This window comes from Myotis nattereri (assembly GCF_964212035.1).
Source record: "Myotis nattereri genome assembly, chromosome: 1".
NCBI classification, from domain to species: Eukaryota; Metazoa; Chordata; class Mammalia; order Chiroptera; family Vespertilionidae; genus Myotis; species Myotis nattereri.
The window spans coordinates 59720380-59736575 of record NC_138075.1 but is presented as its reverse complement, the minus strand read 5'-3'; the positions used below and the strand labels follow the sequence as shown (position 1 = coordinate 59736575).

The 16196-nt window shown below is 42.0% G+C and overlaps 1 protein-coding gene across 1 annotated transcript in view; it reads right to left on the bottom strand.

Annotated features, from left to right (window-relative positions):
• The window catches only part of LOC308521002 (putative phospholipid-transporting ATPase IM), a 119392-nt gene that overhangs the window by 5539 nt on the left and 97657 nt on the right, over nucleotides 1-16196 (bottom strand). The window contains exon 10 of the mRNA XM_081093742.1: nucleotides 5320-5478. Coding sequence (XP_080949868.1) covers nucleotides 5320-5478 — 159 coding nt within the window. The remainder of the gene's footprint in view (nucleotides 1-5319; nucleotides 5479-16196) is intronic.

Below are 16196 nucleotides of genomic sequence, written 5' to 3'. Positions count from 1 at the left end.
TAGAGGCCCAGTGCACAGATTCATGCACTGGTGAAGGGTGTGGCCTACAGGGATCAGCTTGCTGTGGGAGCACTGCTCATCCGAGTCAGCCGAGCAGCTGTGGACCTGCCCTCTGAGTGGCTGTTCCTACTATGGGAGCGCCACTCATCCAGGTCAGCTAAGTGGCATTTCCACTGTGGGAGCACACTGACAACCAGGGGGAAACTCCTGCATTGAGTGTGATCCTGATCCTGGTGATCAGTGCATATCATAGCAACTGGTTGTTCTTGTTTCACCATTCAGTCACTGGGCTTTTATATATATAGACTAGAGGCCTGATGCATGAAATTAGTGCACTGTGTGTGTGGGGGGGGGTGTCCCTCAGCCCAGCCTGCACCCTCTCCAATCTGGAACCCCTCAAGGGATGTCTGACTGCCCGTTTAGGCCCGATCCCACTGGGCAGTCGGACATCCTTCTCACAACCCAGGACTGCTGGTTCCCAACCGCTCGTCTGCCTGCCTGCCTGCCTAATTGCCCCTAACTGCTTCTGCCTGCCAGCCTGATCACCCCCTAACCACTCCCTTACCAGTCTGATCGATGCCTAACTGCTCCCCTGCTGGCCCGATTGCCCCCAACTGCCCTCCTCTGCTGGCCCAGTCACCCCTAACTGTCCTCCCTACAGGCCTAGTCCCCCCAAGTGCCCTCCCCTGCAGGCCTGGTCGCCCCCAACTGCCCTCCCCTGCAGGCCTGGTCCCCCCAACTGCCCTCCGCTGCCGGCCTGATTGCCCACAACTGCCCTCCCCTGCCAGCCATCTTATGGTGGCCATCTTGTGTCCACATGGGGCAGCCACCTTGTGTGTTGGAGTGATGCTCAATTGCATATTACCTCTTTATTATATAGGATATCCACAGCACAGATGTTGATATACACATATCTTCTTGACTTCAAAGGTACATCTCTTGAAAGACTTTTCTATACTCAACAGTCTTTGTTTCCTTATCTCTTACTCATTACTCAACCTAGTTTCTGGGTCAATCACTCCACTCAGCAGATCTGGTGCTATCATCAATATCTCCTATGCCTTCTTTGACCTCTCAGCAGCCTTTGGCTGTTGTCTACCCCATCTTTTTGAAACACACATTGTTACAATTTTCTCCTGCTTTTCCTCCTACCTCTTTGGTAGCTCCTTCTTTGTCTTTCATGATGACCACCACTCTCCATTCAGCCATGAAATACTGGGATTCATTAAGCTTATAGAGGCTATATTCTCTACGTTTTCAGTCAGCCTTCCTTGGGAAATCTCACCAAAACCACAATTCCAATTATCATTTATAGACCAAATATGTATATCCAGCTCAAATTGCTCCTGAGCTCTAAAAACACACATATTTAGATTTCTATATGTAAGTGCCTATATGACATCTTCACCTAAATCTTTCTCAGGCTTCTCAAGTGGCCCTTGTCAAGCCCAATTTGTAATCTCCAGGCATATATATATTTCTATACTCCATACTCCAAAGTTCCTCATCTTATTAAAGGGCACCAAGTCTCATCCAGTTGTGAAAGCTGACAGATACCTAGGAGTCTAATCTATCTCCATGACTCATACTCTAATCCAAAGTAACTTTGTCTCCCTAAATCCACTCTTCCCCTAACTCTAATCAATACTTTTTTTCGTTCCCTAACACAATCATACATTTTTTTTCTGGAATCTGCTATTTATCAGCTTTACAAGCACTGTAGTCAAGAGTGAACTTTTGAAATTTAACACATAAATACAGACCATCAGTTTGAAAACTTGCAATGGCTTCCCAATGTTCTTAGGATAAAGACCAAAATCCTGGAGATGAACCACAAGGTCCTACATGGTCCAAACCCCACCCATGTCTCCAGGCATTCATTCATCTCTAGCCTCCTTGCTCTCTATGCTCCACACTGCCCTGCTTAAGTTTTGTTTTTTACTTCACCATCCTCATGCCTGCCATAGGTTCTTTACCTATAATGTGCCTTTTACTTAACTTGCTCTTTCCTTTCAGTTCCTGCATTATATACTCTTGTGAATCCATGTTCTTTTTCTTCATCTCCATTTGGATTCTATGTTCAAGACTACAATTGTTTGACATTAAAGTATCTGTCTCCTATCAGATCCAAAACCACATGAGTGAAGGGACTGTTGTTTTAGTCACATTCTTAATCACAAATGAGTAATTAGTATAGTGCCTGATACATCGTAGGCACTCAATTAAATAATTGCTTAATGAATTAATTTATTAAGTAGCTATTATGTGGTAGGCAATGTACATATGTGCTCTTTATCTATTTTCTCAGCTGATTCTTAAGATAAGCCAACAAATCAGTTATCCTTAGCTTACTAATAATGAACCTGAAGTTTAAAGAATTTAAGTAACTTGCTTAGGATTTCTTGTCTAGTAGGTGTCAGAGCCAGAATTTGACCCAGATTTAGCTAACTCTTAATCTCGTGCTCTTGAACACTATTTAAAAAATTATATGAAATAGTCCATTACTTCACTGACTCATTTAATCAGTGTGTATTTAAGGCAATGACTCATTCAGAGTCCAAACAGGAAAGAGATGACAGATTGAACAAAGATAATTAGAGAAAGGTTTATTTATAAAGGGACTATACAAAAGTGTGCATGGAAGACAAAAGGTTAAGAAAGAAACCAATGACTTAGTAGCAATCAAGACATTTCTCTGGAAGGGAGGGAATGAGGGGAGATAGTTGTTATTAGGCCTTAAAGGAAAGAGGTATGTAGAATTTGCAGCCTTTAGAAGAGTAACTTTATATTGAGGGACCCAGCTAACTTGAAGTGACTTCAGGAAGACAGTCAGGAAGAATAAATACTTTGATCTCAATCTTCCTTCTCCCTTTGATCTATCTCTTCCCAGGGATCCCCAATGACCATGGCCCAAATAAAAGCCAAAGTTCAAGGAAACCTATGAATATAAACCATACAAGTCAGCCTCTAGGCCAGAGAGAAGAGTGGAGAAGGGTGACAGTAGATCTGGAGGGGCAAATAGAAGACATTCAGAAAAAAAAATCTACTATGTGCCAAGATGGAGGGAACACCTTAAACGAATAAGTATCCTACCCTCAGAAACCAGACTTTCTCCTCTCTTGGGTACAAAGGAAAAGTCATTACCAGGCCGGCATGGCCTAGGTGTTAATGTACATTAGACCCTCCTAAATTATAGGGTTGTAAAGTAAACCATGTCTGTCTCTACTATATTCCTTGCACAATTCTCAATGGTAGGTATAATTAGAGTAATAATACAGAAAGAATAGTTAACAATTTATTTTGGATAACTGTCAGAACATCTAGGTGTTTACCTGGAACTAGTTCCCCCATTAGATGTCTCAAGACTTAAAGTTCTGAGACAGTCATCTGTGCAACTTTGGCATTGATGAAACCATCCATTCCTCTGCCTGCCATCATTCTAGGAAAGCTTTTATTCAACATTTGTGCCCAGAGGAAAGACAATGGAGGCATTCTCTGCATTACAAATATCTGCCAAATGTTTCCTGCCAGGAAACATCCAGGCCACATCACAAAGGAAGAGGGTGTTCCCCGACTTCCCTCTGCCAAGATTCAAAGAGCAGTACTACATTTTCCCAGCTCTCAGCCTATGCACTCTGAATTGATGCCGAAAGAAGGAAGAAGCAGAGAAGAACAGAAAACATTTGCCAAGCATCCCCTTATCATATGCATTGTCTCACTGAGTTTTTACAATGACTGTCTAATGTACCTATTATTATCCCCACTTAGAGCAGAAAACGAAAGCTTTGGAAGTTTCAGTGGCCAAAGTTTAACATCCTACAGCTGGTAAACAAGTCTGAACCCAGATCTGTCCAATTCAAAATTGTGCAAACTTTCTGTTATACTACTGAGAGGGAGACCTGCTCAACTTACCACCCCCTTCCTTCTATGTAGGAGCATTTTCCCATAGAGTCAACCTTATGAAGGAAAACTTGGCCCCTGTATGGTTCACAGCAGCTGTCCTAGCTTAACATGCTGTAGCTGAACCATAGTCCTGAATCCATCTTTTCAAACAAGATCATACAAATGCAAACAAAATGTTGGGCTGCAGCCCATTCTTAGGATGAAGCATTCCCATCTCTATGACGACAGAGAGCCAACTATGAGAGTCCTTCCCATCAGAGAACCTTCAATAAGTCTCTCCTTTATTAAGCAGAAAGGTAAACAAAGGTTAGTGTATAAGCTTGGCTCTCTCTTTCACTCAATGCAAGAAAGATGCAAATGAAGAAATATATGACATAGGTTTATTTTCATGACAAAAGAATGAAAGCATCTGATGAGAGAATTATTAACCCAGATTCATTCCCAGATAAAAGCACGTGCACTGCCTCATTTCCAGGGATTTCCCAAGTCCTTTCAATGGCAATGTCCCAAGCAGCAAGAACCTTGCTAACACCCACAGCTGAGAGCATTTAGAAAGAAATGGGAGGACTTTTCCAGGTTTGGAACCCTTTTGAGTCTTTAATGAACATTTTGTTGTTGTTGAGGAAAGTCAGTTAAGAAAAACATTCCAATTTTGATTGCACATATAGTCAGTGAGCCCAAAACATATCTTAATTTGGTGTCACGATAAACAGCATTTTAAAAATCAAGGGCTGGCAATTGAAGCCATGAGTACAATTTGAGTGTCTATGAAATGGTGCTACTGTAAGCTTCCTTAGCAGGAGAGGGCCACCTTGGGCCCATAGAAATAAAATAGGGAATGGAAGAGTGGCCAGCAGGAAGAGGAAGAGGTACCTCCCCTCTCTCCCCTGATTCCCACCCCACCTCCATCACACAGACTTTCCAGGGCTCACTGTCCTATCGACGAATAATAGAAGACGCTTTGGAGTATAAACAGAAATGATTGCAGAAGCTCCAAGAAAGCTTTCCCAAAAGAATTATTTGACCTTTGCAGACTACAAAATTAACAGCAGAGCAGGGGGATCTCTTTCGTAGTATTCCCCCACTTTAAAGGCAAGTTGATTAATACATATATGATGAAGATGATTGAGATGGGGTTAACGAAAGAGAAATTAAACTGTAGGCATCTAGCACCCACTAATAACTCAGGACCAAGCAGCCTTAGGAATAAGTTCATGATGTTCAGAAGTTCATGGTTCCTTGCACAGTGGGACCACACAGATTATTTCCAGAGCATTGGTGTCTTCCCCCAGTGCTCTGCACTCTGCAGTCAATGCAGGTAAATGAAAGCACTGTGTTCATCTAGCCTGGAGAGCCCCAGATGTCAGGAAGGGGTCCCCCCCCCGACCCCAACCAATCCTCGGGAGTCAGCTTTACCTGCAAAAATAACCATTCCGAAACACCAGCTGGTGTTTCTCAGCACACAGCCCCTCAGGATTATCTTCTCATTGTTGAGGGAGTGCTCACTGTCCTTCCAAGAGAGAACTCCCGTGAATTTATCTAATTTGTTGTTAGGTGCCTCACAGACAACAATCCCTGCAAAATGAAAAATAATTTTAAAAGTCTTTTTATGAGTTACCTTGAACTCTCTTTAGAAGCCCACAGTATTTTGTTACCACCTTACTTCTCAGACACAGTATATTTTACCTTCTCTCTCTCTCTCTCTTTTTATTTTATTGATTTCAGAAAGGAAGGGAGAGGGAGAGAGAAATAGAAACATCAACGATGAGAGAGAATCATTGATCGGCTGCCTCCTGCACACACCCTCTTGGGCATGTGTTCTGACCAGGAATCGAACTGTGACCTCCTGGTTCATAAGTCAACTCTCAACCACTGAGCCACACTGGCCAGGCTTTACCTTCTCTTTTAGACAACACAGAGTTATATGTGCAAGATTGTGCTAGGAAAAGTAAGTTAGAAGGTACAAAGATAGAAGCCCATCAAAGGTTTTAAACATGGCTTACTGCGCTGTAGGAATAAAAACAGAAAGCTCAAGAAACATGGGATTTTTTTTTTTTACTTAAAAAAAATCACTTCTCTCTACTTTTAGTTTGTAACAATGACCTTTGACAAGATTAAGTGTGGACTGTCCTAAAAGTTTTTCTTATCCCATCACTTTTAATTTAATGTAAACTCTTCCATAGGTTTAGATGGTATACCTTCAGTTTCACAGCCAAAGTTAATCAGGTTTTTCTAGGCTCATAATCAGAATTTTAAGGGCTTTGCAGTATTTCACCCCCAGAAAACCTGGGCCTTGTTTGCTACATGTGCCTGAGAATACGTGTGATTCCTTTCAGCTGTTCTATGCTTCTTATCTTGATTAGATTCAGAGTTCTGGAGACTCTCAAAGACACCATATAACTTGCCTCAACCTGGCCAGAAGATGTATCTAGTTTTGTTTTGTTGTTTTAAATTCCAAGCCCATTCCAAACCAAGGGCATGCCCATTCCAAATCAATGAATCAATTTGTTCCACTATTTCAATAAGAATCTACACTTTCAGGGTAGGTATTCTCCTGGTAGAAAAAGAAACCAGAAGTAATCTTTTATGGACCCTGTCACAAAATATAACTATTAGATCAAAAACATTTTGACTCTGGGTGGTTGTTGGCACAAAATGCAATATACAAATGACATAGCATGGAATTGTACAGTTAAAACCTATATAATTTTATTAGCCAATGTCAACCTGATAACTTTAATTAAAAACATACATTTGTACTGCAAACAGTTGAGGTTTAAATTTTTATAAGTAAAGAATATAAAAGGAGGTTGTGGGTAGATCCAAACAGGGTAGATCCAAACAGGTTAGTACCTATAAAATTCTTTCTCTCAAAAACAATTAAAATACGTGTATTTAATCAGAAGCCAAATATAGGTTGGAACATAATAAATGGCATTTGGAAACTAAAAAACGGAGGCACTGATTGAAGGGAAAGGAGACCAGCCCCGCCTAGAGAACTGCTGTATGACACTGCTACACCACTCACCAAACACCTTCTAAACTTGGAACATTCTTACATAGGCTCCCTTTCCTTCTCGGATATCTTTTCCTTTTAAAACTCTTAGACCTAGGGGACAGCAGCCAGTTTTCACATGGTCTTATCACTTCTGACCAACCAGATTACTAATACTAATAGATCTTGCATGAAAAAAAAAAATACAGGCTTCTGCCCAAGATGGCAGCGTAGGTAAATGTGGTACTCCCATCCTCCCACAACCACATCAAAATTACAACTAAACTACAGAAAAATCATCACTCATAACCACCTGAAATCTAGCTGAACAGAAGCCCTATGAGCTACACTGAGACCAGTAGGAGAGGGGAGATGAGAAACGGGCCGGTCTCACACCCAGGTGTGGCAGACAAAAGTCAGAAAGGACATCTCAGCTGCAGAGGTCCCCATGAGGAGCAAGGCGTCCCAGCCCCACACCAGGCCTCCCAGCCCAGGGGTCTGGTGCCAGGAAGAGGTGCCCCACAACTTCTGGCTGTAAAAACCAGTGGGGATTGTGGCTGAGTGAGACAGAGGGCTGCTAGAGTCCCAAGCAGTTCTTCTTAAAGGGCTTGCGTATGGACTTACTTGGACTCACTCCCTCTAAGTTCCAGTGCTGGGGAAGTAGCTCAAAAGGCACCGGGACATACAAGAAGGAATTGAATCATCTTGCATCAGGATGAGAGCTGGAGGGGCAGCTTTTTCCCAAACAGAAGTGCTGGCAGAGGCCATTGTTCCTTTTCTGAGAACTTATTCCACAGAGTTTGCAGGCAGGAGCCATATCTGAGTCTCATCAATCTGACTACTATTGTTCATCCTGTCCTGGTGACTCTCTGAGACCCTACCCCACACAACTTGCTAACCCACCCCAGCTGCTTCAAGTGGCTTTTTCATATGAATGGCCTAAGTTGGCTCATGCCTCAGACTTTACAAAAAGCTCTTTAAAAGTAGAATCTGACCTGGGCATGCCCTGTAACACTAGCTAAGTGGCCCCAGGCCTGACACTAACAGCAGCCAGCTTTGGTTCACAGTTTGGTCTCCCCTGGGCACCTCCAAACCCAGCACAAGTAGCAGCCACATGCAGATTGCTCTGTAGCTAATGCTGAGTTTCCCAGGCAGAACACAGGTGGCGAGTGACCTTGGCCTGCACCTCTCCAAGGCCCCAGAGTCAGTGTATCTGGTGGAAAGCTTCAGACCACATCAAAGCACCACCCAACCACCTCCACAAGTGATACAGTCAAGGGGCAGACTCAGTAGCCCTTAGAGCCCCACTGAAGTAAGCCCTGCTTCATGGTGTGGGGCCCTGCATAGCTGATCCTACCCAGTGGGCACAGCCAGCCCTTTCAGTCAATTGAGCTAGGAGTAAATACCTCCCATTGAAGTGCCAATAGCAATCAAGACTCAACTACAACAGGAGGTGGGGAGTACACCTGGAGTGCCCAGCTTGGGTGATCAAGGGCTGTACCACTGGACCCTACAGGACACCTACTATATTTGGCCACTCTAATAAGCCTGGGAGATGTAGTAGGTTTACTTAAGGCATAGAAACAAATGTAGCGAGGTTGCCAAAATGAGGAGACAAAGAAACATGTCCCAGATGAAAGAACAGAACAAAACTCCAGGAAAAGAACTAAACAAAATGGAGACAAGCAATCTACTAGATTCAGAGTTCAAAACATTGGTTATAAGTATGCTCAATGAATTTAGGGGAAGAGTAGATGAATTTAGAGAGAATTTCAACAGCATAAAAAAAGAACATGGAAACCATAAGAAAAAAATAGTCATATATGAAGGATACACTAACTTAAATGAAGAATAATTTAGAGGGATCAACAGTAGATTAGATGAAACCAAAATCAAAAATAGCTATTTGGAATGTAAAGAAGCAAAATTCATCCCATCAGAACAACCAAAAGAAAAAATAATAATAAAAAAATGAGCCTCTTGGACAACTTTAAGCTTACCAATATTCACATCATGGGTTTGCCAGAAGAAGAAGAGAAAGAGCAAGAAATTGAAAACCTGTTTGAAGAAATAATGACATAAAACCCCTAACCTGGTGAAGGAAATAGACATACAAGTCCAGAAAAAGCAGAGTCCCAAACAAGATGAACCCAAAAAGGCCAACATCAAGACACTTCATAATTAAAATGCAAAAGTTTAAAGACAAAGAGAAAAAATTTAAAAACTGCAAGAGAAAAGCAGTTGGTTGCTTACAAGGGAGTACCCATATGACTGTCAACTGATTTCTCAAAAGAAACTTTGAGGCCAGAAGAGATTGGCAAAAAATATTCAAAGTGATGAAAAAGCAAGGACCTTCCACCAACTCTACTCAACAAAGCTATCATTTAAAATGGAAAGACATATAAAGAGCTTCACAGACAAGAAAAAACTAAAGGAGTTCATCACCACCAAACCAGTATTATATAAACTGGTGAAGGGTATTCTTTAAGAGAAGGAGGAGGAGGAGGAGGAGGAAAAGGAGGAGGAAGAGGAGGAGGAGGAGGAGGAGGAGGAGGAGGAGGAGGAGGAGGAGGAGGAGGAGAAGGAAAACGAAGAAGGAAATATAAAAAATAAAATGATAATACATACATATCTATCAATAATTGAACCCAAAAAACACACAAAATAAATAAATAAGCAGAACAGAAACAGATTCATACATAGAGAGAACATTTTGACAGTTGCCAGATAGGAAAGGAGTTTGGGGGATGGGTGAAAAAGGTGAAGAGATTAAGAAGTATGAATTGGTAGTTACAGAATAGTCATGGGGATAAAGTACAGCATGGGGAATACAGTCAATAGTCTTCTAATAACTATGCATGGTGTCAGATGGGTATGAGATTTATCAGGATGATCATCTAGTAAGTTATATCATATCTGATCACTGGGCTGTACACCTGAAACTAATATAATATTGAATGTCAACTGTAATGAAAAAAAATTTAAAAAATAAATGTAAAAGAAAAATTAAAAAATAAACCATAAATACTGGTTTGGTGGTGATGAACTCCTTTAGTTTTTTCTTGTCTGGGAAGCTCTTTATATGTCTTTCCATTTTAAATGATAGCTTTGATGAGTAGAGTTGGTTGAAGGTCCTTGCTTTTCATCACTTTGAATATTTCTTGCCAATCTCTTCTGGCCTCAAAGTTTCTTTTGAGAAATCAGTTGACAGTCATATTTCATTTTAAAAATAAAATTAAAAAATAAATTAAAAAAGAGAAAGAAAATAAAAATAAAAACCTTGAAAGAAATGATCAACTTGTGGCCTTAGGACTGCTTTTCCAAATACCATCTCCCTTTCCCCAGTATAATACAAGTGTTGCCTCACTGCCCTCACTTAGGCACTCACTGGCGTCTTCCCAGACAGCCACTGGTAGATGAGAGAGTGCTGGCAGGAGGATTTGGATGAAGCTAAATAACCTGTACAAAGTCATTTTTTTATATGAAGGGAAGTGGCTGAATTCCGGTTATTCTCATTATGGTCTATCAATGATAATACAAAGTAAATTAAAACTGATTTCAACTGGCCCAAGTTGTTTGGACAATTATGTAGTGGAAGAGGAGACCTTTTTCTAAATTCTAAGAATTCAGTATCCTTTTTTCTTGACCAATAATTTTTATTCCTGAATTTTGTACAACCTTGACTTGGATGTCACTAGAAAAACCTACATAAAATCACAGGTTGACAGCAACCCTCAAAGCTTATTCCAGTTTTGTGTTGTTGTTTTTTGTTGTTGTTGTTTGGTTTTTGTTTTGTTTTTTGACCTAAGACTCAATTTCTCAGACTTCAAACTTGGCCACTTTAAAAATAAAAATAAAAAGTGCTTTGGGGAAAAACATGATACACAATCCCTGCCAATAGGAATAAATAAAAAAAAGGCTCATTTGATCATTTTTATTGTCACAAGCAAAGACTGACATGCAGGCAAATGCAGCCTTGAACATGTTGGCTTGCTGCTCTGAGGCCCCAAGGCTCATCCAGCCTCTGGGCCTGACACCAACCGTGTGGTTCTAGACAGGATCAGGCAGTAAGGCCAAGGGGTTCTGCCTAGGTTCTTAAAGGCCAAGCCCCAATTCAGCCTGCCTTGATGAATGTGGTCCCAGTGATTTAAGTACTAAACGCTGGGCCCATCAAAACAAAATGGCAGGAACAAAGCCAAATTACACACTTTAACTTCAGATGTGCTCAGCTTCCCCTTTCTTAGCCCTGTTAGCATAAAATGCAGCTTCCCAAATTCTTTTCTGCCCCTTTCCAAAAGGGGTGAACAGGTTCCTTAGAAGGTGCACTGAATTCACTTCTGTCTCTTCATAACCTATTACATTCCCTAACCTACATAATAGGATCTTAACAAACATTTGTTGGCGAGATGAATAGAAAAAGTGTCAGATGATTGGGAGATGAGATGGGCATTCGAGTAGATTTAGGATACATGAAAGAAGTGGGTATATGTCCATGGTAATAATGATAAAAGGGTGTTGGAAACCGAACAGTCCAACCACAGTGGAGAGCTTAAACTGGTCTCACTCTCAAGGGATACAAATGGATCTGAGAACATTGCAGGGGGCGGGGGGTGGCGGGAGTAGGAACCTTAAAGCACATTAGAAGCAACCAAAACCATTAGAAGATACCCCAGCCATAAAGCATAATAAGGACTAAACTTTTAGGAGCCTCTTCCTTTTGCTAATAATATCAGAGAAGAGTAACGGACAGTAAACAGGTTGACAATGGATGAGAAAATTGTTTAGGAAAAACAGCATTGTTTCTCACGTAATTATGCACTAAAAACATGTTTAGAACATCAGTCATCTTTAATTGGCAAGAGAACAACTGGGGGAAATTATGTCATTGATGAAGTACAAATATAATCAAACTAGCCAGTCAACTACTGAAGAGAACACACATGAAAGCAGGTAGCAAGTCATGCAGTTCACAATCACACAGAAATGCTCTAGGTCCGTGCTGAGCAACATCCCCAAGATTTCATTCTGGGCCTTCCTTAGCACTCTCACTGTAGTCAGCTAGATCTTTCATTGATAAGCAACCTAAAAACTAAAGTATTTACCTTCAAGTGGAAATTGGTAGCTTATCATGAAAATGGAGCTCAGTGCCCAGTATTCCACGATTTTACAGAGAAGTTGACTTTATTTCTCTACGTATATTATTATCAGCAATATTTCTTGATTATCTGCATTGCAACTCTTCCATAAGACAAATCTTCCATTAAGTAAAACATCATTATTGCTGGTTAAGCATTTCTCCAGCCAAGAGCTTCTTAAAGTTTAGAAGATTGCCCACTACTGTTGCCATGATGATTGTGATAAACTGTTTTTTCTTAGAAAGAAGAGTGTCACCTTCCTGTTTTCTAAAGCCTCTTTATTCTTCAAACACCAAGCCTCAGCCACCCATCATCACCACCATCATGACCACATCAACAGCAGCAACAAAGAGGGAAGTTATTCTTCCGGTCCTTACATGGACTCTGCTATGCTGCTGGGTTATGTTCAGGTGAATGGGAAACTTATCTGGTAGGTAAAAAACTTACAAGATGCTAACCAAACTTTTTTGTTTTGTTTTTAACCAAAAAGAGATGTTTGTTTTTTACTGTTTTAATTACACACATGCTATTCTTTAGAAAGGACCACAAAATACACAAAGATTCCTGAAATAAAGAGTCAACCTTTCCCCAGTTCAGAACTCAGTATTAACAGTCATACAAAATATGTAAACTTGTCATAAGTTGCAAAAAACAGATCTTAGTTCAGTCAGTAACAACATATGAAAGATTCTTAAACACATTTGGACAATTTACAGCCGGGGCTCTCCCCAAGGCATAAAAATGACCAGTTGACAAATGTATAGCTGGCAACTATTTCCAGTTACTTATTTGTAAAAACTTATCAATTCCCATAAGATTTTAACATGAAAAAAAAATCAAGGCCCACTCTATTTTCACATGTATTTTAATATTCAAACAAGCTATGTATCTGTTCTTATAAAGTTCAACAAAGTACAGACCAGTTTTTTTTCTGATGTTTGAAACATGTAAAAACATTTATGTGAAAACTTTTCAAATAAATGAATTTACCTACCAAAATCCAACTCTACCTTGCATGTACTGGTCTCTATGATTGGCCACCACTCTATAAACTCTTGTCAGGGATCCTAACATTCAAGACCACTGAGAACAGTGCTACTTTTTAAAAATATGAAAATGTCATCTGAGTCCTGGAAAGAATTGATGTCTGGTGATTAACTTTGCACCTTTAGGTTTAGAGTATTCTTATCATCTATGTCTTACCCTACCCTAACCCGAGACTGTTCAGGGGCTTTGCTATCATGTTAATTGCCCCAATTCTCCATTTCTGTCTCCACTGTAGTTTATAACCTCTTGTGCCATGTCCTGTTGGAGACTAGGCTTTGCCGGCAGTCCTGGGTTCATATTCTGGCTTCTCCACTTAGTAACCATGTGACATTGGGAAAGTTATTTGATTTATCAGGATCTAGAGGCCTTGTCATAGCTACAGGCAATAATAATAATATCTTCCTCCAGGGCTGTCAGGATTTAACAGGGCTGTATTCAATTATTTAACACTAGGGGCCCAGTGCACGAATTTGTGCATCTTGAAAGGAACTGTAGGCCGCAAGGCTGCAATAGGCACAAGGGCGGGTCTTGGCCCATCCTCTGCGCCCCCACACAGTCCCTCCCTCCACAGCCCCTGGTCCTCTGTCTGCAGGCAGTCCCACTCTCACCACCACTGCTGCTCCCACGCGCTAATGACACCTGCTGATGGCATGGAGTGATTGAGGCCAGCGCCAGCAGCAGGTGCAAGCAGGGCCGGCACCATCAGTGGGTGTGAGCATGAGCGGCAGCTGCTGCCCTGATCACCCCTCAGGAGAGGAGGTGGAGAAGCCCTCAGGGGCAATCAGGGCTGGCAGCCACCGCTGCTTGAACCCGCTGATGGGTCCGAGTGATGGGGATCAGCACCAGGCACCAGCAGCGGGTGTGAGTGGCAACTCTGGTGCCGGCAATAGGTGTGAGCGCCGGGTGGGACCGTGGCATGTGGGAACAAAGAATTTTCCATAACCACCAGAGGTTCGCTCCAATGACAGTGACCAGCACCCCACCTTGGTCTGGTGCCCTGCTCATCTGCTCCAGCATTCCACTGTGGCCAACGCCCACCATGTTCCACACACACACCCCTGATGGTCAACGCACGTCATAGCGACTGGTTGTTCGGTTGTTCCAGTTGTTCCGCCATTCGGTCTATTTGCATATTAATCTTTTATTATATAGGATGGTACCTGATACATAGTGAGCACTTGTTCATATGTCAACATTATGTTTAGGGCCTGAGAACTTTAGAACCTTCCTAATTAAAGTCTTCTTTGGGCATGAGCTCATGCTCAAGTCTGTCTTCTCCCCTGGGCTATAAGCTCTATGAAAGCAAGGCTAAATCTGACTTATTAACTATTGCATTCCCAAGCTTTGCAAATCCCTTGGCATTGTGTTAAAGACACATTTATTGAGGGAATGAACAGGTGACTGAGTAAATGAGTAAAATAAAAGAATGAATGAAAGCTCATATCATACCTAAGGAGGCCACCAGGAAGACACTGTCCTTGGGTTTAGGTGCAAAAATACAGGAGCAGGGAAACTTATGAGAGTTATCCTGAGACCCCACCCATCTCAGTTTTGACCCTTGGTGTCCCCAATTTGGAGTTTCAGTGGGGATTTCTCTAAGGATAAGAGAGGGACATTTGGGGTCTTCAGATACTTGGAAGATGTGCACTTATGATACAAGGACAAAACACTGTAATTTGGTGCTAAAGTATTTTGGCAAGTCTCAGAAGCAAAAATAATGCCATACCCAGATTTGCCCCAAAGTCACAAACTAAAAGATATACTTAGCACAGACAGGCATGCTCACATGTGACCTTGCCATAGCTACATCACCTTGCCATAGCTAGGCAGGCCATGTCCTAATGCTGACATCATATTTTTAATTTAAAAGAAAGAATGCAACATCTGGTTTTAATTCCCATGATACAAGGAAGTCTTCTTCTAGTTACCAGAAGAAACTCTGAAATCTACTGATACTCCATTATAACAAAGGTGAATATGTGAGCCAAAAAGAGACAAACTAAAAGAAACAATGGGGGAGTAAAAGAATCTAAAGAAACATGTAATACATATGGAGACATTTTATAATTCTACACTAGAGGCCTGGTGCACGAAATTTGTGCACGGGGTGGGGGTGGGGGGGTCCCCTCATCCCAGCCTGCAACCTCTCCAATCCTGGACCCCTCGGGGGATGTCCGACTGCCAGGTTAGGCCCGATCTCTAAGGTCGGGCCTAACCCGGCAGTCGGACATCCCCCTCACAATCCAGGGGGATGTTACCATTCTGTCTGCCTAATCGCCCCTAACTGGCTCCCCTGCCAGCCTGATCACCCCTAACTGCCTCCCCCTGCCAGCCCGGTCACCCCCAACTGCCCCCCCACCACCAGCCTGGGTGCCCCTAACTGCCCCCCCCCAGCCAGCACGGTCGCCCCTTACTTGCCCCCCTGCTGGCTTGGTCACTCCCAACTGCCCCCTTCTTCTGGCCTGGTTGCCCCTAACTTCCCCCCCTGCCAGCCTGGTCATCCCTCACTAACCCGCCAGCCGGCCTTGTTGCCCCACTCAGCCTGTTTGGTCGTCCATTCGGTTGTTTTGGATGTGACAGCCCTGGCTCTTTATATATATAGATACTTTGCACTCCATCTTATCTTTACGAGGCACTTCATAAATAGAATTAATAGATTCATTATTATGGAGAGAGTGATAAAAACAGAGGAGATTTTAAAAAAACAGAAAAGGTGAGCAGGTAGCGAAAATAAGTAAACCAAGGTAAACACTGGAAGAGGAAGATGGAAACAGAATGGTAAGAAATAATGCATAGAAGGAAGAAAAGAGAGAGAGAACTGGCCAAATGATAGAGAAACGTGTACATGGTGCATCGTGTGTGAATGTGTGTGTGTCAGAGAGGCGGGAAGAGGTTGGAATTAAAGCACGTCAACTAGGGCTTAAGAAGGAAAGAAATGGAGGAAAAGTTGAAGACTATAGGAAAGCAAGAGCAATTGCGGGAAGGATTTAGGATGTGTTAATTGTCCCAACTCTTTCAAAAACTTTGTATACCATCTCTTGCATCACCCTCTTCATCTTTAAATTTGGCTGCTAACAGGGAAAATCTAATTTATATATTATATCTAATTTATTTCT